The sequence below is a fragment of the Pleuronectes platessa genome, chromosome 14 (genome assembly GCF_947347685.1).
Source record: "Pleuronectes platessa chromosome 14, fPlePla1.1, whole genome shotgun sequence".
Lineage (NCBI taxonomy): Eukaryota > Metazoa > Chordata > Actinopteri > Pleuronectiformes > Pleuronectidae > Pleuronectes > Pleuronectes platessa.
In genome coordinates this window covers 7,177,893-7,203,779 of record NC_070639.1, presented here as the reverse complement: position 1 = coordinate 7,203,779, position 25,887 = coordinate 7,177,893, and the positions used below count along the sequence as shown (strand labels likewise).

The following is a 25,887-nucleotide window of genomic DNA, read 5'->3' as shown; positions in this document are numbered from 1 at the left end:
ACTGATAAAAACTGAAAAAAAGCAACTGGCCCACCCCTCACTGGCAGTTGCCACGGGAACCAAGGTCGAAGTCCAGACCCAGACAAATATGATGACAGAGCCTCCGGCAGAAGGAGAAGACAGTCACACAATTGGGCTCATCATGAGATCAACAAGGATGAAGGTATTATGTATAATGTAGAAGAGTAAACTGATTTTGGCATGTAGCAGGTGGCATGTGAGTCTAGGTTTAAATATACTCTAGCATTTATAGGACAACCTTCAGAATTGGGTGTCATCAACCTTTTAACTGTTTCTACTAACTTGTCTTAATTTATATCTAATCTAGTTGTCTTATCATCGCTACATTATATCGCAAATGTAAATGTATTCCATTCCTTTGAGCCCAAATGATGGTTCAGACCAACAGCATATTGAGCCTTGGGTTACTTTTTTTTGCAGAACATACACATATGCCCACTCTCCACACACAGTGGTTAGACTCGCTGACTGAGATAGGACGTGACAAAGCAGTTTGACATTTCCAGCACCCAGACTCTCTCCCCCATGGGTGTTTCGGCTGAACAGAGTTGTGTGTAAGTGTGTAAGTGTGTGAGGGAGGGAATGTGAGAGACAGAGGCCGACTGACAGGGAACAGAGAGTAGATGCTTGGGCATATGAAATGCTTGATTTTCTCAAGGTCCTGACTTTGCCCATATTCTCTGTCAGATGTTAGGAATCAAACGGGCAAGAACGCTTGGGAGCGAACTGAGTCATATGGGGATACAGTTGGCCCAGCCAGAGTAACCTTTAAATCTTTGCCTCACATTCCCCTTTTCTCACCAAAATGATTCAAGATATTGTGCATTCACCAGATAACACGCTCCACATCGTTCCCGGGTCAAAATGGCCTAGTTTGTCCAATGCAGCTGATGGTAATGCTTCTCTAGACGGGGCTTCAAGATGTCAGAATCAATCTAACAGCATCAATTGCGGGACGAGATGGCTCTCCCCTGCTGTTTGATGTTTCTTAGCTCGTATGTCTGTGAAATCCTTTCCCACTTGCTTGATGGATGCTATTTATTTGTACTGCCTGTGGCTGTGTCTTTGAAACACCAGGTGCTCGCTGTGTACACGCACATGCACACGCACACACATTGAAGTGGTGCAAGCAGAAGCCACACATTAAGCTGTGGCATTTGTATTTAGTCAATGAGCACTGGTATCATCTATCCGTCTGATAACAACAAACTAAAACTGCTGCCCTCCGGTTGTAAGCCTCTGCCAATCGGTGCATCTTGAATCAACTTTTATTTTTATCCGACTCAAGACGTCACTGTGACCTTTATTTTCTACTTCCGAATCTAATCTTTTCATCTTCGTGTTCAAGTGGACATTTGTGCTAAATTTGAGGAAATTCCCACATGTTGTGTTCACAAGACCCAAATCATGCTTTGTAAGGACACACTGGACTTTGATCTTTGACCTTCCACCACCGAACTAATCATTTCATCTTTCAGTAAAAGTGACTGTTGGTAAGACATTTTAAAAGGTTCCCGGAAGGTATTCCTGAGATATCGAATTCACATTGCAAACAAAAGGCTTCACGAGGACACAGCAACATAGACTTTTTCTCACCAAAATCTTATCAGTGAATCCTGCAATATACAGCATGTACATATTTTTGGAGTGCACGTGATGGAAATTATGTATGCATGCAGTGTTGTAGATAAATGTAAAGTGATTATAAGTGACATTTAAAATAGTTTAGGGGAAACAGCGGACTCTGGGTGTAATTTCTTGAAAAAAACTTCTTTCATCAAGCCTCCTGGCCTGTTGTCTGGGAACTTGGGGTTTCTTTGTGTTCCCAGCCAATTTAAACCGTGCAACAAAGTCCCGCTGTCTAAAGGCTGTCAGGTCAGTGTGACACAAACTGCATTAGAGGTGAGACAGACTTTCAGCTGTGCCCATGAATCCACTGATCATCTGGTGGGTGGGATTATGCATCATCCACTTCCAGTGGCTGTAACAGTAACACGGCGCTGACAGATAGGCAGGCCGACAGACAAATGGCCGCTTCCTCATGCTCCGTCTGTTCACTCAGGCTGCCAAGGAGGACAAATGCTCCTTCCACCCATACATGAGGCGCGTAGCACATGTGCACATAGCTGGCAGGGTATAACAGCGTTCACACAGGAATTGTCACCAACAGGCATCGGCGGCGTTCTGGCACAAGCTCTGGCGACAGTTTCCTCTTGTGCTGTTTACTGAGATTAAGAAGAAGCTGAGTGGGATTTCAGGCTGCTTCACTTGACTTCCATCTCCTCAGTCTCGGCACTGGCATTTGCTGCACAACGAAACAAATGATGATATTCAGAGTTCTAACAAGGCTCGACGTGTGGATACGATAAAGCTTTGGGCTTAGGGAGTGGGTGTGTAAAAGCTTGCAGGGTGGAGGATCCAACAAAGTGGGAGCCCCTTCAATTATTACTGCCCTGACTAGAGCAGGCTGACTCATGTCTCTGGCTAGAAAACTGGTCTTAATAAAACATGATGGCGTGCCTGTCTGCACCCTCCTACTCTTTATAATATCTGCTTTGCCATCCCTGCATCCTTCTCCTGTCTGGCTCTCCCTTATAGATGTTTGACTTATTTTATTTCAGCATATATCACTATACGAGGAACTGGCTGATTGTTGTCCAGCCCGAGTTAACAATCGGATGCAGTCGAAGGCTGATCTCACAGGGCCGGTCGCATCTTTTCCCACTCTCCTCCTGCAACATACTTTGTTTTGCATTCTTTCTCTTTTCCTATCTCCATCTATAATAGAATCCTCACTTCTCCTTTCCAACCAATTTCCCTTTTCTCCGTGCCCTCCTTCTCCTTTCACTCAGAGACAAACTGACCTTAGCCGTTGCTCAGTGCGTGTGCGTGTGCGTGCGTGTGTGTGTGTGTGTGTGTGTAAGTGTGTGTGTCTGTGTGAGCTTAAATGGATACGAGCGATGTCACCAGGAAGATCCCGAGGGCAAAGATCGGTGGCAGGTGAGGAAAAGGAGGGTTCCAGAGAATCAATAACCTCTGGCTTTGGAGGGACAGTTCAAAAAGGTGTTCAATTCCTTGGACCTCAGTTCCCCCCAGTGAGCTACTGGGTTATCCATCACTCTGTATTTAGCTGTGTGACCAGAGGACTGAGACGCGGGGATTGCTCTTTGCCGAAGGGGCAATGCAAAATGAAATACATGATCCTCCTGGATTACTAGAGGTATGCACCATTTACCACCGCTTTCCTACCCTTTCTTAGGGGTCACATTTGAATTGGAATATACTTAAATGGAATTCGTCTTTATTATTCTGTCTGTGCAGCGTTTTAAATACTTTATTTTATCCAGTGGGGTGCACCTCTATAAAGTGTCATCTTCTATTTTTACTTATAGCAGCCAAAGCTCTAATCTGCAGTATAATTATGGCATTGTGGAGCACTGGGGGCTAATTAGAAGATCAGGTCTGTTGGGAAAGGAACAGGATGCTTCATTAACCTCCAATGCTACCACGAGAACAAAGCTAAGAGACGCAGGTAGGCACTATAGAACAAAAATAATGCCTGCACTTTGAATAGATATAAAGCAATCGACAGGATACAAATACTGTGTAATGGGATGAATGATGCATTAACAAAATGTTGATGTTAATGGCATTGGAAGTTGATCCATTTATCGAGATTCTCAGACCTGATTTAAATTCTATATAAGATCACTAAGTTTATGAGCATTAAGTCATAAGGAATCTTGCCAATAAAAAGACTAGATATATTTTCGGTTTGTAGCTTTCTTCTCTGGCTCCAAAGAGAGCAGATGGTTTATCAATTATGTGTTATCTGCAACTGCTGCGGCCCGTTGGACCCAGACAGACCCACCCACGCACAAATGGACACACGTCAACACGGGCAGATCGCACTGCTGACAGTGGGACACAAAAGGCTTGACCAGACGCGTACAGGTGGTTTAAAAGACAGGCCGACGGGTATGTATGAGCTGCCGGCAGGAAACACGCGGGCCGCCTGTCTGTAGATAGCGCCCGCCTGCCAGCCCTGAAACATTTTAATCATTTGACGGCCAATTACTCTGGAGCCAGGCAGAGCAGAACAGAAACTCACACTTCACTTCCCCGGCACTCGCAGATGGCCCTGCAGGCTGGACCTGCATTGCCTGTCTCCACTCTACCTGTCTACTCAGCTAGCATTGCTCCATCCTGATACGGGTGAAAAAGCAATGAAATAAGGTGCTTGCCGAGCCTGAACAGAGAGGAAGCCGGGGATATCCATCACTAATCGAAAATGATAGAGCCGTAATGTGACATGTCCTATCACACCCTCTATGGCAGCATCACAGAGCAGAAAGAGGTGAAATAATAATTCTCTCACCCTTTCTGTCCTTGAAAAAATACAGACACACAGGTATGCCCTTGCCTTCACATTATCTATCAATGTGTAACTCTAGATAGTTGGTTACAAAAAAAACATATATGAGAAAATTAGGTGATAATGCAACCTTCTGCAGCATAAACATTTGTAAAGTTTCCCTTATTCTTGACATGTTACATCCTCAAGAAATCAAATATCAACTAGACCTGGAAAATACAACATCCCTCTTAAGCAACCGTGTTAAATCCTGGAGATTATGTCAAATAATCAATCCACTCATGTTGAAAGGCTTCAAGAGGATATTGATCTTGGTCTCTGTGGTGAACAACCAACAACAGTGAGTACTTGGAGTCAAATTCTGCATAATCAATGTATCAGAAAAATCTTTAAAATAGTGGGAGTAAATATATAAAGTTTTAACTCGTGAAGACATTCATCATTTTTTCATAACACTGTAATGAGTGTCGTCTGTACACATTTTCCTTTTTAAATATCGTTCATGAAACGTTTTTGAGGTTTAAGTTTGAAATAATCGTTATATCGCCTAGCCCTCTGCCAGAGGCTCACATCGGCCGATAAACTGGTAAATCTGCCCTAACTCATACAATCCTAACAATATATCAACCACAGTTTATTTGCAATGACTACAGTCTTTACATAATCCTCACCATACAGCAGGGAAAAGTTCAATTAACACACAACATTGCTATTGATCATAGTTTAGTGGTTCAATAGAATCATCGATTGGCATGGCTCTACTCACCGACTGAACTGCTAGAGTGTCAAGAGAGCTCCAACTACAAGCTGAGTCACACATCAGGTTCAATAACAAAGATCTGCTACGTCCTTTAACCTCTCTGACACGTGTTCTTCTCTCCCACTCTGAAACTCTGCATTACGTGTAGCACTGGTCTTATTATGAAACATACTCCCCTGATATTAATATCAAACACAACAAACAGCAGGATGATTATTCCTTTTCAGTATGTCTGTCTGTCTACCGTGCTTTTCACATGTCAGGCTCTTTTTGAGAGGAGGCATCTATCATCGTTTCTGGGCCACGGCCCAGAGCTGAAATGATCCATGAGACGAGGTGGGAGCCTGCCTGCAGTCTGACCCATTAAAACTCTGTGAAGCTACGTCCATCTCACAGGACGACTGCTCCACACGCTCGTCCTTGAGGCACCGCTCATACTTCAAAAAGTGCTGCGTTTGAAAAACTGCACAGGTCTGCAATTATGTACGTGTGCAACTAAAGGCAGCAGTGAGAAATCTCCTTTGATAATAATAATCCATGATTTCAAAAGGTGCAATGATAAATGTGTAGTTATTGAAATGCTTCCTCTTACAAGACTAGCACAAATAAAAAGCAGAAACTATGTAATGTATTAGGGTTCTGCCCGACATCTTTGTGTAGTTTTTGCCTCCACATTGGAATACTTCACTTCCACTGTCTCAATGAAATGAAAGCTATGTCCTTGAGTCAGTGTTTCTGTTGATCTCAACCTGGCCTAATAATTCTCTCAATCAATCTGTTGACCCTTCATTCAGCTGTCGGATGTGATCCTCTTCTTGGCACAGGGAGACAATAATGGCTATCTTAGTATGAGGGAATGAGGCAGAGAGAGGCAGAATGAGGCCTGGAGGGAAGTCAGCCGTGTTTATCCCTCTATCTAAATCTTTCCTCCAACTGATGATGAGGGGAGGATGATGGGGGACATGCGGCTTTAACGGGAATACCTCATATCCCACGGCCTCTCTTTTCTCACTCATTTCTTCCCTTCTTCTCTGCCCAATGTCTCTGGTGTTTGAGAGTTTGTTGACAGCTATTCTCCCTCCCATAGCTGCCGTCTCTACTGGCAGTCTCTCACAGCGGGGGCCCTGGAACTTTTACATTTTGCACGATTTCAACAGTGGGCCAGCTGTACGAGGCGCACGCTGCTTTCAGCTTATCTTTAAAGCCCAACCATTTGGATCACACCGACCACGAGGCGGGCGACAGTGGAGTCCATCATTTAAAACTCATCCATCACTGGGGCAACATCATTAGTGCACCTCAACACATCGAACAAGAGCCTCCTCTCGTTTAAAATCCAATCGCTTAGACATTTGACATAGCCATTGAAGAGAATACAAATGTGGATATAATGAGGTGATACTAAATGCACGTGTCAAAGAGAGGAGGTTTACTGTTTCTCTATTATTACAAAGTATTTCATCATCAAGGGAGACGTGAGAATAAAAATGTCACACTCACACAGCTCAGGTGACCTGGGTCAGGTAAGATTAGAATGAGGCATGTTCAGGAGTCACCTTTCACATGAGCTGAACATGTTTCAAAGAATTATGCTTGCGAGTTTGTGTTTGTTTTTATGTCAGACAGGAAGAAAGTAACACTTCACACCGACAGCATCAGCAGCATATTAATTAAGCGGTGTGTTTACCTGGAGGCAAGCAGGCGCTCGGCCATGTGGTTTGTTGACGTCCACAGCAACAAGCTGCCATCCCCCAGCAGCGTCTTCATGGAACATCTGTGGCACAAGGACAGCACATGAGGGGCAGAGCACACACACACACACACCAAAATTGACACACCATTCAAAGTACTGGACGGAACTCAAACACACACATTCTCCCTTTGGCTACATGTTATGTAGTATTATGGACAGATTTTTGCTCCTGAGTGAAGGTTGCCAGTTTAGACTTATAAGAATTTATATATATAAGAGTTTAGAATTTATAAACACCGAGTCACTTTACAAATATGAGTCATATATATATATATATATATAAAACCACTTATGTACAATATATTCTCATTCTGCTTGCACAATGCATGAACAATATATTGGTATATATTGAAGTGCTGTTATATTGCTTTTGATCAACATTTTATTCTGATACTTGTTTAATTTCTTTCTTGAGTCATTTTATCACTCACACTAATCACGATCTATCTAATCCTCTATTCTTTTCATCTTGTTTTTAATAAAACAAAACAAGGAAAACAGTATCTTCACCCTGAATGTCAAAGACACAGTTATGTAACTTAAAGGAGAAATTGGTCTAACTCATATTCACCGGAAGCCTTTAATTACAACTCAACTCATCGAAAAAGGGAAGAAAAAGCCTGATCCTGAGAAACAAAAGTGGATTAATCCATTGTAATTTTATCAGCATTACTTAGCATCCTAATCTTTATTAAAAGCCTCGTAGCAAAGGAATGTGATGTGTGGCATGGGTTGAGTCTCCCAGGGCTACCTCCTACAGACCTCCGTCTCAGGGGAACAGAAAGAAGGGGGCATATTGTTTTAGCCTCAGTGAGTGACAGTTAAGTGTCACACCCCAGCTAATTAGCTTTTCCCCTTTAAGATAAAGATTGGGGCATTACGATGTCTATTACAATTAATTCTGATACTGGCAAGAAAGGATTATTGGTTCCAAGGTCACAGCTGAATACAGTAAGCATGCACGGGGCACATGCTTGTTTTCCATAATGACGGAAATAACACAGGATTTAACTTCAAGCATCATTTTAAGTAGTGAGTAGTAGTTTAAGTTTAAGTAGCAATTCTAGATTCATAAAACTGTTTACAGGCCAACAGTTATCAGACCGACTCTGTTATGATTTAAAATGTAATTTGTTTAAAGGGGACATTTTTGTATTCAATACCAAGAAATTCAGCTTTCAAGAAATTTGGCATTTAAGATTTTCTTTAGGTCAGATTTATGGAAATTACTTTGTGGTACTACTTTCAGCCTATGTGTCTATTGGGTGGGATAGTTGTACCTGTGTTGTAGCAGTAGAGGTGGTACTGCTTCTTGAGCCCCACATCTGCTGAAATTGCACTCGGATTTCAGCAAATGTCTCAATGATGACGGCAATGAACACGTTCTGTTAAAAGGGACAGTGAAACAGAAAATAGATTATATTGTATCAATTAACCAAGTCCTCTCGGAGTTGAAAGTATTGTGAAAAGTGCTATGGAGAGAGACTCTAACCTTGACAAGCCATGCCAAGAAGAAAATGAGAGTAATAAAGTAGAAGTAGGAGCGCCAGCGAGGGAAACTGTCGATGGCTCTGTACATGAGGAACACCCAACCCTCCTGTGACGCGGCCTCATACACGGTAAAGATGCTTGTACCTAAACAAAGAGAGACACGAGAGATGCACAATCAAATCAAGAGCAGAGTTTGCTATTGAAACAAATGTCATTATCAGTGTTTTGCTCAACACAAGGATGTCTGGGAGTCTCAGACTAATTCAATATTATATGGATCCCCTCGGACTTTCAAATGGAGAATACCTTCAGTTTCTGTTTTTATCTACAGCAAAGATACATTCTGAGTCTAACAGGACGAAAAACACAGAACCTCCTTCCCTCCTAGTTCCCGTCTGTGTGGTGACAAGACTTTGAATTTTTTATTTTTTGGCAGACTCATTAATCTGATGCACTGCTCTTTATTGCCTGTCTTTGTCACTGTCACTGACAAATCTGGTCAAATGAAGCTGGAAAATACATGAAAGCACAATGGAAAGTCTCAGAGTCGGCCAAACTACAAAAATCAAACCCTTGGCAGTTGTTTGGTTAACGTACTTTCTGCAATTGAACTGTGTGAACCTCTAATTCTAGGACAGCGATGATTTCATCCGGAAAGCAACAGCATCCCATGTTAATCTAATATTGTTCTGTTGCCAATCAACAAAAGACAAACAAAACAAACTGAATTCCTGATTGTGTTACATCACTTTTACACAGTTTCACAACAACTGACAGATCAGCTCAGTCTAAATCTCCCAGTTAAACCATTAAACACGACATTGCCTTGTTCTTATGATCTTGCTGGTTTTGAGTTGGAGCCTCTGGTTGAAAGATCTGGAAGTAGTTCCTGACATTTGGCTGTTATTGTATTTTGGGGCAAACTGTAGTGGTTGGTAAAAATAGTACGTCCAAACCTTCAATAAAGTATTTTAGGAACAGAGAATAATTCCAGTACATAGGATCATTCATATAAAAACTTGAACTACCTAGCTATCATTGCATACCACCGCCAACGAAAACATGTTTTGTTAGGCCAACATCAGCACTAAAATCCAATCAGTCAATCTGTGAGTCTAAGCGAACATCATTGTCAAATCTAAAAGGATTCTCTCGGCGTGCTCCTAAGATATTATGTTCACAAGAATGGGAAGGACGGAAGAACAACCTTACAACAAAATACCTCCGGTCCACTGGTTGTCGCAAGTATGAAAATTAGGATTTTTCTAATATGCACTTACTGCCCAATTAGAAGCTCTCAGTCTCCTGCATGGTTATATACAGATTAGGTGCACCCACACTGGATTAGAGATACACTCAGCTGATAAGAATGACGAACGCTGTTGCACAACTGTTGTAGCTGGGTTTTTTCTATTGGCATCTGCATGAAAAAAAAAATCCAAAATGCATGTAGAGTTTATACCTAGCTCATTGAAGCCACTGTAACCAAGCTCCTGTCGGCTGAGGCCCAGCTCTTCCAGGTCCATGCACTTGAAGCCGTAAGGACACTGGTAACCTTCTCCGTCAGGGGAACAGTGAGTGTCGGGGATGGCCAAGTTGTTCCATGACACGTTACTAACCGAAAGGAAAAAAAATACATTAGTAAGAGCTAAGTATATGTAAAGTTCCCATTCCGAGATTCAGTATATAGACATGTTTCTCTGCCTCTTCTCCCTGTCTCCCTGTCTTTTAGCCACAGGTGTTAGTCCAGGAGCCGCTTGATTTCTCTAATGAAAATTAATGCCTTCAAATTGCCTGCCCAGACATTCATCTAAATTGTTTATTAAAGGGTACTGGATCAGAAAGGATAATTTATTGCACTATCACAAAGGGCAATCAGAGGCATAGTGGTGAATCCTAATAAAGCCAATTATGCTGGGCTGAATAAAACCAATGTCTCTTATCAAAGGAATAATTTTCTTTCTTGATGCCGAAGGGGAGATAAATGAATGAGACCAGATGGTCAGGAATGACGTGATATTAATAATTGGTCATATTATGAAATTAAAACACTACATTTATGACAAAAGATTATTTGTGAATATGCAACTTGCACTATCGCTTGAGTGCAGGGTTCAGCCCATTGAATATGCAAAACCTTTTCCAAATATCTGCTCACAATCTTTAAATGTCAACAATGAGTTAATTTGTTGCATCATATAACAACGCAATCTTTTTTTATATATATTTGCCCAATTTTGTAAGAGTTCTTGATTTAGAATAATGCCCAAACACAGAGGTAATGACATCATGATTTAGCTTCAAAGAAATCTATAAAACCCAAACATCGTCTACATTCAGTTCAGTAAACCTAATTCCTACTGCAAAGATCTTTATATGCTACTCAGATCAATAGTAACAGTGATGACATTAATTGTAGAAATCATTCCATTTTCACTTCCAAAACCATTTACATCTAATATCTGCAGATCTGAAAATGTCTCCCTAAATCGCTTGTCTGAGAACAGGTAGGAAGCTTTGACTCTGTGCCAAGGGCGTGTGGCCGGCAGAGATTATGCATATCAGTCTCTGAGTGACACATTTCTGAAATACTCCATTAAAATCATATATATATATATATATATATATATATATATATATATGTGTGTATAGGAGGGATTAAGGAAAAGGAATAGAGCAACAAACAAATGTGTGTTGCTCTATTCCCAAAAGTGCCGCCGTCACACGACAGAAATGTCCGATCTATGACGTGAGAATGTCCTATGCTGTCTCTCCTGCTCCTAATGGTCAAACTGTGTGTGAAGTCCCTCGGGGGCTTTGGCACACATTAGTGAGGAGGAGAGATGGATGGGGTAGCTGCTGAGCAGGAATGAGCTTAATACAACGGCTGGACAATGCAGGGAATTTTAATTATTATAATTAGTGTTAGCTCTCCCTGCAGCCTGGGGCTTAAACCACGATGGCTGCTTCCTCCATCTTTTCTCTCTCCCCTCAGTGCAAATACAGTCTGGACTTGTGCAGCAACATGTGTACAAACTGTTACACAGTCTATCATCTACCCAAAGGCCGTGTCCCTACTTGCCCACAAGATTCCTGTTTCTATGTATCCTGTATACAAATATGCTGACCACTCGATGTTAATTGTTAATTCAATGTAAGAAAACAAAATAAAATCACATTCACACTGCACATGGAAACAAGGTGTTTCTGTGTGACTGTTCAGGTTGCGTCACAGCACATTGATCACAAAGGAGATTCTGTCATCATCAGGCTGACCTGTCAATGAGTTCGCTAAATGCAAAACCATGACCTGTGCAGGGGGGGATTGTTTTCAAAGGGCAAATCTCCTCAGCATCTGGTCTACAAGCAGCACAGTAATATGCATCAAACACTAAACTGATTAACATATTCCCCATCGAGTCTTTTCTTTTATTATGAATGTGTACTGGTTGATTTATTCTCATAATAAAATACTGTTAAAGAAGGTGTAGATAAGCAGGATAATTACTGTAAGACACAAACTGGTGCAGATGGTCTTTATGATCCAGATTTGAATTATACCAGTGCAAGAATCCAATGGATTTTAAATATTAAATCACAAAATCTGCTGTTCTCTTAACAAATAAGATTAAGCTGCTAATTGAAGTGCATGCTCTGGATTCTATGCAATAAAAAACAAATGGCTACATGAAAAATAAGAGGCCTGTATTGCAATAGAAAGTTTAGGCCTTATCCAGACTATCCACCAGAATTCAAAGTGATCACACCATGACCAGATTCTGTAACGCAGTGCCAGCCAACTCCCTTGCAGTATTTCACACGGGCAGACTGTAAAATAGCATCGCTGCCCTGTGCGCTGTCCTGAAGCCAAAAGTGATTCACTGTAGCTTAAAGAAGTATTCAGCACTGGTGGGAAAGCCAGCAATTTATTATCAAGCATTTGTATTCAGCGGTTATTTGTGTTTGACTCAAACATGAGTCATTTCACATTGAATTGATTGGTGTTTCACTTTGATGTATTTGCATTTGTCCAGTATATAGCAGGGTATCAAATCTCAGTAGATGTAAATGATAAAAAGAACTGTGTTAATACAGCACCTAGTCTTATTGAGCAGTCAGTGTGCTTAACCCTACGAGTCACATCTCATTATGATTTGTGAATTACCACGTCACACACACACATTCACACAGGGTTTCTTTACACAGTGCCTTTTTCTACTGCGCACCAATCATACACTGGCAACTAGTGGGGTTCAGTGTCTTGCCCAAGGGCACTTAAGCATGCAGACTGGAGAAGCCAGGAATCAAACCTCTGTACCTTCTGAGCCAGGGTTCCCTTCTGTTTTCCGAATTCTTCTTAATAGTAGTTCAAAAATAGTTAATTATTGTTTTACTAAGTTACACTGCATCAAAAGTAGGAAAGATGGCTTCCATTAGGCTGTTTCGTGCAACTAGGGAGTTCAGGTAAGAGCTATGAGCGACACAATAGTAGAATGTATGTCTTGTTCATGCAGGTTATCACATTCAAACAGTGGATGGAATTTGTAGAAACAATAAAAGGCATCAAATGTTTTACTGAAATATTACGAAAATTGTTTTTTTTACTTTTTTTGTGTATCGTTTGTAACACAGTGATGGTTGAACGTTCCAAACATCTGAACACCCAGAATTCCATAGAGCAGAAGAAAAAACAGCAGGAAGATCGATACACTCCAGATCTGCTCCCCGGATCGCCTGCAAAGAAGAAGCGTGTCGGATTTATACATGTACAACTATCAGTGAAATGTGGAGACTTTATTGTAAGATAAGCGCTCATGACATTATCGTACTTCAGAATGTTGGTGATGCGGGAGCGAGGAAGTTCGAAGCGGAAATAGATCCTGAAGGCCCGGATCATGATGAGCGCTCTGGGGATTCTCAACATTCCCCATGGAGACATCTGATCCACAAGATCGGCTATTTCAAACATCTGAAACAAAGAAAAAATTGATTGTTGGGCAGTAAAAGACAGTGCAGGGGGAAACATTCTAAAACAAACTAACTATAACAATAATAATACTGGAATTGGTAAATATTGCATTATACCTGCAGCACCAGGGACACCCAGATGAAAAACACCATGAATCCATCAAACATACACCAGCGATCTTTAACGTAGGAGTTGTCCCCCTGTGGAGAGGAAGAGAAGAGGGACACCAAGAGTGAGAAGAACAGGGGTAAGACTCAGAAATATGAACATGAAGATAAAAACTAATATGAGCACTAGAACACTTAGTATCCTTCCAGCAGGTTTTGTCAAAATACCTCCACTTGATTTTGTGGGATTTTGCGAACAAACAAACAAACAACCAAAACAGCCCACAAGAAGATGCACCTCCTGCCGCAGCTGAAGAAGTTCAACCTGCCAAAGCAGATGATGGTGAACTTCTCCACTGCCATCATAGAATCCATCTTCACCTCCATCCATCAGCTGCAACCTGCCTTCTCTACAGGACCTGTACGTCTCCAGGACTCAGAGGCATGCAGGTAGGAACCCCCCCACCCTGGACACAAACCCTTTATTTCCCTCTGGCAGAAGGCTGCCCTCTTTCAGGACTAAAATCTCATTCCACAAAAACTATTTGTCCCAGAAAGCTGCTGGCCTCATCAATAAGGCCCGGGACACTATCGATGGACTGCACCGATGTCCCCGCCTGTGACTGTGACAATAACGGACTGACTGTACTTTGCACAATCCACTTCCTAGTGTGTATTTAACATGTATTCTTTCCCTGGGTGCTCAGAATATTTTCATATTAAATTTTGTTTCCTATTTTTATATTTTTTATGTTTATACTGACACACACACACACACACACCACAGCAAATTCCTTGTATTTATAAACCTACTTGGCAATAAACCCTGATCTCCCTCTGATTCTGAAACGGACAGGGGTGAAGGGCTCACATAACCTTCTTGGCAAAGCTAATAATCCCAATCCAAGCCAATACTGTCTAAAAAAGATGATGCGTCGTACCAATTAGCAATTACAAAACATGCTGGGATGCTTTGAGGCTTTCGCAACACTAGTCTTTTGCATTTCTGAAAATAGCCCACATTAAGTGCCGACCATCACCTTCTGAAAACCTGACAGAGGAAGCTTTTATGTGGAGACAGTAATCACGCACCAATATATTTATGGAAAACAACAAACACAACCCAAAATTGCTGCGTCCGTTTGAAAGAGCAGCTTTAAAACTCAAACAGCCAAGGTTTCAACATGAACAACATGAACAAAAATGAGCGCACATAATTACCACATAGAGGGAGAGAGTCTGTAAGAGGCTCTTAGGGGGTCAGCCTTCCACAGGAAGAAACGCTGCAAATAGTGTGTGTTCCAAAACACTCACCAGATAAGGGCCATGTTTGATTACACACTGACAAGAACACAGGCGTGCAATTACTTCACCAAACCGTGAGGATCTTCTGTTTTGCGCAGGCTCTTTAAACAACGTGCCACAAAACATAACATTCAACTGTCAATCAGGGTTACACACGTGGTGAATATATCCACTGTGGCACACTTTTAAATGCGAATGATGTGAAACCTAGATATGTCATATTTCGGTCTTTTAGTGAAGATGAATTTTAGCAGACTCAGAGGAAAAACGAGAGAAAAGTACTTTCCGATTCAGCAAAGACGATTATTAACTGCCTTCAAAAACCAAACATAACGTTAAGAGAATGAAGATTAAATGTTCCAGTTTTGATGCTTTTTTTCCCCCTTTCACTGTTGATTCTAATGCTGTGTCCTCTGGTGCCTCCCTGCTTGTTATCCTTGATTTGCCAATTACGCTGTCCACACTTTTTTATGTCAGTGATTATAGGCCTTTCATCAGCCAGCTGTCTGTTCTTGGATGCATCTACAGAACTTTATCCGTCTACCTCCGATCGGAATTATGCTCTTTTCATCAGAATGTGAGGCTCAATACAAATCACTGACGTCGAATTGAAAGTGTCAACAGAATCTCAAGTGGAACCCAAAGGGAGTACTTCTGAATATTATGTCAATATGAACTCTTCTTTTTCACTGAGCATTGGGGCTTCTTTTCTAACACTTGCTACGCATGGTTATGCCGAAATGGGAAAATGCTCTCCAGTGGTTTACCTCTATTGTCTGCAGTCGATAAGTTTAGGTTTTGTGTGCTTTCAGGCACGCATTGCACAGCAGGCATATGCTTCAATTGAAAAAGAACATAAACATCTCGGGATGAAAACGCGAACGTGTAGAAATCACTTGAAGGATCATTTGGTGATAATAATCATAAACAAAAACACGTGATCTCCGCAGCATAATTATTATGTTAGGTTGTGATGGGACATTTTGTATTTAGATATGTTTAATGAAAGAATGACAAGTATAGATAGAGAATATTATTACAAGATGTGTTTTTGTGTGGTTTAGACTTTGTACACTAAAGGCTGAATTATAGTCCTGCGACTGCAACCGCGGAAGGCCACGCAGCTGCATCGACTCGTTTTGGTTTATACTTTTCTAACGTGCTGCGCGTGTTGCAACGCAATTCACCGCCAGAGCCCTAGGCGGAGTAACGTTTTTTTTCAAAGACAAAACACACAAAGAAGAAACGTCTTCTTCTTCGTCGACTGTTTATTTACATCGCCACTCCGGCTCCTCATAGCCTATTTCTGGCGGACAAATCGGCCAGTCAGTGACGGGTTATACAAGTGGTCATACTTTCGGATCTCTTCTGCCAAGTGCTCTTCTATTTGGTCCATATTCGTTCTTCTAAATCTTCCGTGAATTCCGCGTATTGTGGGGCATGAAACCGGAAACTAGACTCCGGACGGGATGTAGTAAGCAGACCAATCACAAGCCTTGCGGGCTGAGTGAGGCTCGCGTCGCTTTGTCGTGTAGTTAGAAAAATTGGCCGACGCACGCAAGCCCGCAGAGGGCACGAAAGGGGCGTGTTGCGTGTCTTGCGTGCATGCGTGCAACCCGACTATAATTCGGCCTTAAGATGTTCTCGTGACGTGCTCTGCTGAGACAAATGGTTTTCACAGCAGGGGCCAATCCAGCAGATACAACAGAGGGGTTATAGGTGTTAACTGACCAGAAGACAGGGGTCTGAGAGAAACAGGTTTCCACACTTCGAGACTGAGCAGAGGCCTGATGTCATTGTGTTGTAACTTCAAACAAGTCCTCATGCAGACAGAATGTCTAACCAAATGTCTAGGCCTGGTCACAACAAAGCAGAGAGCTGATTGGATGAACGTTCTGCCTCTGTGAAAGGAGGAGCTTATTTAGTATATAGCAAATGTGATTTCATTGTTCAGGGCCAAATGCCTTGTGTCATTGTGATACGAGCTTTGAGCCCCTATCCGCAGCTAGGTATGAATTAAACCACCAGAAGATAATTGTTTGCTGTGTCATGTATGTAATGTCCCATTATATCGTCCTGTTGAGTCCGGAGGATTTGTTGCTTTTGTTAGCGAGTCTGTGCAGAAGATCATCCGCTGCGTTGTTCATGTGTGAAAGGCAACCTCTGGAGGATTTGTCCGGAGCCAATTCTCCGAAGTTCCTACAAAGGTCATGCCTGACAATGGCTTTAGAGATGTGTATTCTGTAGCACCAGCTCAGTCACTTATTATAGGTGTTCAGATTATTGAATTTTAGACTTTTTTACGAGCCTGCAGAAACACTGTACATGTGCGTTAGTGACACTTGCCAAGTTGACAAACAATGTGAACCTGTATTTTGTAATGTGCTTTGCTTGACTGTGCGAGTAGCTACCTTGATGATTCCTCTGATGTGCATCTTGGCGATCATCTCAGCGGTGTAGAGGAACATGAGCAGAGTGTCCAGCGTGAACGTCACATACTGCAGTGGAGGGTAATGCTCGAACGTCTTGGGGGTGTTCATGCACACGGAGATGACACTGATGATGGCACAAGCTCGGAGAAGGGTGTGCACCCACTGCAGGAAGAGGAACACATTCCAGGATCATGTTTGGCTGTATTCATTGCATTCAATCTTTGAAACACAATTTTACTAAAAAATAATATATGTGACTTTAAAATGTTTTAAAATATCTGGAATGAATGGACAAGAGGTGACAGCACAGGATTTAAGGTAACCAATGCACAGTTAGTACGCTCACTGGTTTGTTGATCCAGAAGATGTCAGCACTGTCTGCCAGGGTCTCGTCCGGCCCAAAGTCGGTGATGGGCGGGCACTCGACCCGTGAGCTCTGTTTCCTCTTCAGCATGCTTGGGCTGGCCGTGCTATACAGAGAGTGGATCTGACAGAGAGAGGGAGGCGGACCACACAGTGACCAAGGATAAATGGGGAACAGGGGCACACTGGCTGCATCCAAGTCTGGGCAGTGGCAGTACCGCTTTCGTCCAATCAGGTGGACTGTAAACTAATTATATAAATTTTATATAATCTTAATGGAGCTCGGCGGTGAGGCAAGTGAGTTGCCATATACGGCCACATTACCACTAAGTGACTTTCATCTTAAAAATGAATAACTTTACAAAGATGAGGTTAAAAAGTATGTAAATATGTATTGAGCTGTGTAGTAGCTTCCGGATGGGATTACATGTAGCATTAATCTTGAGCACACTGTGATGAAGTGCAAAGTAAACTACCCTGACTTGAATTGCCAGAGCAGAGGTGTGTGCTTCGAAAATCAAACATGTGTTGCGTCGTTGAATGGCCACCGTGATACACAACGTAGCACACATGGAACACAGGACAAGTGTATTCACATCGGAACAGCTCCAGTGACTTACCATCGGAAAAGATCGCACACGATCTCCATCCTACTGAACACAACGGCACCAGCGCATTAAGCTGCACAACTTACAGTCGGTGTGAGCCTGTGAATGCCCCCTGTTTGTGTGTGTATGTGTGTGTGTGTCTGTGTGCGTGTTTGTATGCAGAGAAAAAGAAACGTGTACAGGCCGTTTCAAATTAAGAACACAAGAAGAAATGACACTCTGAATGGAGACAAAGCGCACATACCAAAGGGAAAAGTAAAGCTGAAATTGCTCCAGCACTGCACATAACATGCGATCAGGCATACCCTGTGAATGACACACAACAGTTAGTCAACATTATGGCTCATGTGGTGTACAGTACACTACCAACATCTACAGTACGCTCATAGAGACACAGGAATGCCCACCACGTCTGACATCAAGGCATATATGCAACACACTCTGTGAGTGAGCGAGTGACTGAGTGACTGAGGTGTTTGTGGTGGAAGAAGATGGAGGGTGGAGCAGGGCCAGGCGACTCACTGTGAGGCTCCTCATTGGTGCGTTCATTCCCAGGTCACAGGGGGGGGAGACCAGCCGGAGAGAGAGAGAGAGGGAGGGAGAGGGGGGGAGACTAGAGATGCAAAAAGGAGAATGTCCTAAAGGCCTGGAGGTCCTGTGGCAGCAGTCAGTGAACGGTAGCAATCATAAGAGCAGTAGAGAGAGGTAAGAGAACATATTCACAGGTGCTGCGATGATGCAACATGAAGTCACTATGTAGTTGTGGCCAACCAACTTACAATAAAAACATAACAACTTCTTATGGAGCACTCACAGTTACATGTTGGGGCCTTCAGAGGATATACGGCTCATTCACTTTAAATAGGGGGATGTCATTCATTGCCAATCAAGCCAAACCATTCACATTCAAGAATATATTCAATTAAAACCTTAGTAATACAAATCGAGCTTCTGACTGATATCGAACGACAAGATTGGTCCGGAGATACGAGGCAAAGTTAGCGAACATGGTTTTCATATGATTGTGGAATTTAAAGGGGACATATTATGCCCAGTTTACCACAGTTGATATGGTTCTTTGGGGTCTTGATGAAATGTCTGTAACATATTTTGGTCAAAATACCACAAGGATCATTTAGAACAGCACCTTTTTACCCTGTCTAAAACAGCCCTCCTCAGATTGACCTGTTTTGAGTGTCCCGCCCCCCTCACCCCCAGTGAGCCTGGCTGCGAGAGCCCCAGCTCCCCAGCGCAGCCCCGCAGTGGGAGCAGTGGGAGCTTGAGCTGGCACAGCAGCAGCATCCTTCCACACTGTTGAGTCAAAGTTTAGAGGTGTCCCGGGGGTCCCTTGTTTATTTGGCCACTTAAATGTCTGACGGCTCGCGAGCCCGGCTCCCCAGCTAGCGTTAGCTCGCGAGCTAACCGGACGATTGGAGCCGAGCTAGCATTAGCTCGCTCGTCCAAGGCCATGTAGCGAGACTCCCTACATGGGCATGGTGTGACTATGACGTTTATTTCGGTCGTAATCCCATTTGACGCACTCTAGCATATCGTTTCTGACATATAGGGACCACAACAAATCGCGGGATTGTTTTTTTCCAGAGTTTTTGGGACGGTAGACATGCCAGATACCCAAATTAATGTGTAGAAGAACTACAAAAGTGAAATTTTCATAATATGTCCCCTTTAAATCCCATGTATTTCCATTTACTATTGCATGGACAGCATTTGTGAGATATTAATACAATAGCCAACTATGTTCCGTGTGGGAAATTGTGATCACGCAGTATCAGGATCGCCCACCGTCAAGTGTTATAACAACGCACACTTGAGAGTGCTCAGTTACCTTCAGGGGTATTTAGCCACACTGATAGCTCTGACTTAATTTGTCCAAGTTATATCTGAGTTCACCGATGCCACCTCAACAAAATGACAGTAAATTACTCTACTGAAACTACTATGACTTCTTACCCAATGTATCAAAGACATAGGTCCGTTAAAATTCTGGGAGCACTACATGCTGAATTCCAATCATCTTTATTATATGGGAATAGAGGCAAACATTTCCGACATGAATATATCTACTGTCAAATCGTTTGGATGGCCTGATGAGTATGTCAGAGTTGGGTATTCTGTAAAAAATACAAAAAACATCACCGTAATGCATTTAATTTGTAGATGTCTCTGAACATTTTGTCACATCAACACAAACAACAAAACAAATGTGAAAAGTTTGTGATTTGATTTTGAGTTTGTGTGAAACATCCAGGGTGTTTGCAGTTGCAATGAATAGTAAAGGCCGAATTATAGTCGGGTTGCACGCACGCATGCATGCATGGACGCAAGACACGCAACACGCCCCTTTCGTGCCCTCTGCGGGCTTGCGTGCGTCCGCCAATTTTTCTAACTACACAACAAAACGACGCGAGCCTCACGCAGCCCGCAAGGCTTGTGATTGGTCTGCTTACTACATCCCGTCCGGAGTCTAGTTTCCGGTTTCATGCCCCACAATACGCGGAAATCACAGAAGATTTAGAAGAACGAATATGGAACAAATAGAAGAGCACTTGGCAGAAGAGATCCGAAAGTATGACCACTTGTATAACCCGTCACTGACTGGCCGATTTGTCCGCCAGAAATAGGCTATGAGGAGCCGGAGTAGCGATGTAAATAAACAGTCGACGAAGAAGAAGACGTCTCTTCTTTGTGTGTTTTGTTTTGGAAAAAAAACGTTACTCCGCCTAGGGTTCTGGCGGTGAATTGCGTTGCAACACGCGCAGCACGTTAGAGAAGTATAAACCAAAACGAGTCCGTCGATGCAGCTGCGTGGCCTTCCGCGGCTGCAGTCGCAGGACTATAATTCAGCCTTGACACGATAAATGTGAAGTTTCTGGCTGTTGTGGAAGGAACAATGAAGAGATGAAAATGCCGGCTGTACCAATCAATTACATCAGGGGTGTCCAAACTACGGCCCGCGGGCCATCTGCGGCCCGCCATCCATTTTAAATTGGCCCGCCTCAATAATTTTAAAATTAGAAAAAAAAAAAAACCATTATAATTTTTTTTTTTTTAAACTAACAATTTAGTAGCACTTAAATGGCACTTACTTATAGCACTTTGTAGTTTTGCTCTATTCTTGAAGAAATTGTACTTTCTTAATTCTTGTTGTTCTGGGTTTGTACCCTCGGGTAATGTGAGACATTTTTTACATTTGCGCCTTTTAGGCGAGCTAAAATTATTTATCAGTAAAACTTACACATTTCCCATTAATTCAGGATGTTTCCTAGCAATGGAAATGATCAGAATCTCTTCAGGACAAAGGGAAGTGAAAATATGATTGTTTTTAAAAAAGTGGTCTTGTGTCTCAATTTACCCCAGCTTAGGGGTAAAGTGAGACAGAACAGAGAAATCAAGGGGGTAAGGTGATCCACTTACTTTTTCCACTTTAAAACTACCATAACAACACATGTTGTAATAGGACAATTAAGCCCATTTATGATTATTATGATTCATGTGATCTCTTGCACACCCTAGCTTACCTGCACATTGTTTATCTGTCCAATTGGCAGGGAAAGGGATAGTGTTTGTCTCTGCATTTGCCAGTTCACAGCACTTAACCTGAGCAAGGCCATGGAACTGGTCAGCTAGTTGTTTCAAGTGTTTGGCAAGCTCCTCCTCCATCTCATCTGGGAATATTCTCTTTGCCTCAGCTACTGCACCCCAGGCTACTGATTTTACTTCCCCTTTCTCTTTTTTCTTTATGAATCTTTTGAGGGTTGTCTTGTCAATATTTCTATCCCTTCCAGCTTTTCTTAAGGACTTCTTTCCTTGCATGACCTCAGAGTCTTCACTCTCCATCTATGCGAGGGGTGTTTGGCCCCAGGTTGTCTTCCTGGTGTAGTTTCTTGGCATGATGGCTTTTCTACAATGTTTATGGCATTAACGCATATGTAATGTAATATTACACTAAAATATGTTTAAGACTAAACTTAACTCGTGCTACATTTCTCACTTTACCCCACAACATTTGTCTCACTTTACCCCACAGCCAACATATTAGAAAAAACAACATCTCTTATCAATTCAGGCTAATCTTCAGCTAGCATCAATCACATGGTTTTATATGTTGGAAGTTCATCAACATGTATGATATAAGTTTTTCTACCTGACTCAATTTGTTTTGACACAACAGCTGATTAAGTTCAAAGCAAGAAAATGTAGTTTTACATGCAAAAATCAAATTTTTGCATGAGAAAAACATTCTAACCACAGCACCAGCACCAACTTCTCCTTCATGGCAAGGGTGGAATGGGATGGGATCGAAACATAATGATCACATGACCACAAATGTGTTCCGTTGCCTAGATACAGGGGGTGTCTGACATTACCCGATGTCTCATATTAACCTGCTCTCCCCTACCCTTGAATGCACTGATTGTAAATCGCTTTGGATAAAAGCAACAGCGAAATTAATTGTAATGTAATGGACTAAGGCCCACTGTATTGTACTTCTCAGTTTGACCTGCCAGCTGTCCCTCAGAACGCCGCTAAGCCCCCCACCCTAAGCGACGCGATTGAGGCGCACTGTCAACAGTCCGCTCGGGGGCAGGGGGGCGTGGCGGCGTGAGTGGCCCAGTCCTTCGAATTTTTTTCTGTATGTGGCCCTCGGGATAAAAAGTTTGGACACCCCTGAATTACATTATCAAAACAAAGTTAGTTAGATGAATATTAATTGTATCTGAACTTTGAAAGTTTTGAATTGACTGACAGTCACAGTACATTGAGAGAGGACAAGAAAAGAAACTGTCCGTCCTATAAAAAACCCATATAGTTAGAAGCAATTTCCCTGTGTAATTGCTACACTTAACATATGGAGATGGAGACGCGAGGAAGAGTGAAAACAAAATTACAGGATCTAAGTGCTATTATGTGGGTGTGTAGGTGGCGAAGACCATAATTACTTTCCCATTTGGAAAAAGGACATGTTCCTCATAGGCAAGACGTGATCACTGGGCAGATTAATTGTAACTTGGAGTATTTGTTCGATGTTGAGAACTTTCTTGGCTTGAGTTTTATTTTAAAGAGTGGCAGCGTGCTCTTAATTACAACAGACAGAGTTTGGTGGACGTGGGCAGCACAGTTGTACAGTTCTATTCTACAGTTCTCCACCACAGCCGAGAGTTAGATTTAGGGAATCAACACAAACTGGTTTCATGTGCTTCAGTTTACAAAAAGTGTCAAGACATTTCCAAGGTTAATATACACTCTGGTGCTGCAGGTAGCACTCTGTCTTTCCCTCTAACGGCTGCCACCTGATATGATCATGTGAAAATGACCATGATGAACACAGTCATAATGCACCAGAACAATTAACTTTGGGGACGTGGTTGAAGAAACTTAAATGTGCCACTGAGGTGAGGAATAAAGCAGAGTCAAGTAATAAATATGTCAGATGGTACAACTTTATCACCTTTCATAGTAAATATATTTTTGTGATTTTTTTTGTCAGTGTCGTTGAATCCTGACTAGTTAGAGAGAAAGCTAAATCTCTGAGCCACCCATCTCACATTTCATCCTACGGTGGCAGAGAGAGTTCAACGCACTGCAAACTAAGAAAACACATGTAAACTGAAAAAAACAACTCCATCAACTTGACTACACATGGACTGCAAAAAGTCACGACACGAGCAAACTCAGAAAACATCCCTCATCACCACTGAGGAGACGCAGACCCCGGTAACTTTAAAAAGCACTAAACTTCATCCAGGTTCAACACTTTCTCGGGTGTTGAAACATTACCGGTGTCGTTCTCACTAATTGCGGCACGTAGCGGTATTTGCATGTGTTGTGACTTTTTGCAGCTTGTGCTTCTTGTGTTTTCTGAATGCGCAGTGTGTCGAGCTCTCTCTGCCACCGCATCCTCCAATTACAGGCGTCATATCCGACAAACGTTTATAGTTAGCCTCATCGTTAACTCAATATATGAAATCACATTTGATCAATGTTTGGAGTGGTTGACACTGAACTTAAAATAAAAACTCAAATCAATATTGGCCAAAAATGTGTGAAAAACAAACACAACCTGCAGGAGCTGAGGTGATGGAGGGCCTGTGTGTGACCCACTGTGACCTCCCAGGCTTCACTGAGCACCTGTCAAATCCCCAAAGCGCTTCAACGACACAGAGCAAACCCGTTTACGACACATCATGGGGGTGGGGCAAGGGGGAGGGGGGGGGGGGGGGGGGGCTGAATGACTGACATAGATGGAGCCAAGGTTACTATGGAAACGAGAGCTAATCGGCTAAAACGGAGCTAAACGCGGGACGTAGAGGACACGGCGTCGTGGATGCTGAACGAGGCCGGTGCGCGCTCCGTGACGACCTGTCCGTGTGATCGTGTGGCGGACACACGACGAGGTATCCCCACGGCCTAGTCCTGAGGAGGACACCGTCCTCACTTCCTGGAGGAGCAACATGCTAGCGCGCAGCTGCACCGAGCATCGGCCGCATCCTCATCACAACAGCTGGATGATCGGTCAACACGCACACACACACATACAAACACACACACGCACGCACGCACGCAAGCACGCACACGGGGGAAGAAGACCCGCTGAGTCACTTACGACAGGAGGATTTCCCTTATCCGCCGCGTCTCGTGCTGTCCATGACATCAGCTGTTTTCCGGGTGTGCTGGGAGGTTGTGGGAGCAGGGAGCGGGAGCGCGCACAGTGAAATCACATCCACAGCACCAGCGCGTGCAGCGGAGGCGCGCAGCCGTCTCCATGGCGACATCTTAAGGTCCCCCCCAAATTGCTGCATCACCACTTTCTGTTCTCTGTTGTTTTGATTTTATTTACAAAAGTAACCATAAAGATGGCTGTCTTATTTATATTATTGTTGTACTTATATTCACTGCAAATATTCAAACACTGTTCCGTGTGACTCACTCAACTTTTCAAGGTAACACCAAGTCTCTGAGAATATGTCCAAAAATGATTCTTAATGTGCCTCGTCAAATTAATAAAATTTTCACTTAACACTGCACAAAAACTACACTCATACAGCAAACAATTGGACAAAGGACTTGTACATGTCAGATTTAAATCTTTAATGATCAACAATATTTACTTAAGAACTCAGAAAATAACAAACCAACAACATCAGTACGGCAGACAATGCAGGAATTTAAAAAGGGAAGATCTTTTTCTACAATAAATAAATAGTAATAACAACAAAGACTATGAAGCAGCTGTTGTTCAGCATAGGCAGACAATAGAATAGAATATAAATATTGTCCACTCCTAGTACACGACTCGGCCAATCATCTCTGGGGGGTTTGTGGTCTGTATAACCAAATTTACAAACTGGAGCTTGGAGGCAGTAGCTGTCTGGAGATTGTGTTACATTGACAATTTTGTAATCATTTATCTTTCAAAAACATGCCATTAACACCTGCATGTCATCAGAATCTGGTAGTAAGGGTTGAAGATGCTGCAGAGCTGTTGCATTGCATGTAGCTCAAACACTTAAAAAGTGCCTGAGCTTATGAAGAGAAATGGAAATGAAAATCTAAATCCTGATAATCAGTTTGTCAATTAAAAAACAAATACATAAAGAATTTCAACATATAAAAGAAATTCTTGAAGTGCAATTACCACAAAATATATCAGAATAGATGAAGCCACCAAATAGAAAAATCAA

General features: G+C 42.5%; 1 protein-coding gene across 1 annotated transcript in view; it reads right to left on the bottom strand.

Moving 5' to 3' along the window:
• nalcn (sodium leak channel, non-selective) overlaps nucleotides 1-24,894 on the bottom strand; it is a 66,693-nt gene extending 41,799 nt beyond the window's left edge. Inside the window, exons 1-12 of the mRNA XM_053440657.1 lie at nucleotides 24,810-24,894; nucleotides 18,707-18,839; nucleotides 18,429-18,490; nucleotides 17,560-17,700; nucleotides 17,193-17,375; nucleotides 13,486-13,569; nucleotides 13,230-13,369; nucleotides 13,006-13,134; nucleotides 9,863-10,014; nucleotides 8,402-8,544; nucleotides 8,190-8,294; nucleotides 6,844-6,930 (exon numbers count right to left, since the gene is read on the bottom strand). Coding sequence (XP_053296632.1) covers nucleotides 6,844-6,930; nucleotides 8,190-8,294; nucleotides 8,402-8,544; nucleotides 9,863-10,014; nucleotides 13,006-13,134; nucleotides 13,230-13,369; nucleotides 13,486-13,569; nucleotides 17,193-17,375; nucleotides 17,560-17,700; nucleotides 18,429-18,470 — 1,206 coding nt within the window. The 5' untranslated portion in view covers nucleotides 18,471-18,490; nucleotides 18,707-18,839; nucleotides 24,810-24,894. The remainder of the gene's footprint in view (nucleotides 1-6,843; nucleotides 6,931-8,189; nucleotides 8,295-8,401; nucleotides 8,545-9,862; nucleotides 10,015-13,005; nucleotides 13,135-13,229; nucleotides 13,370-13,485; nucleotides 13,570-17,192; nucleotides 17,376-17,559; nucleotides 17,701-18,428; nucleotides 18,491-18,706; nucleotides 18,840-24,809) is intronic.
• Nucleotides 24,895-25,887: the final 993 nt, after the last annotated feature.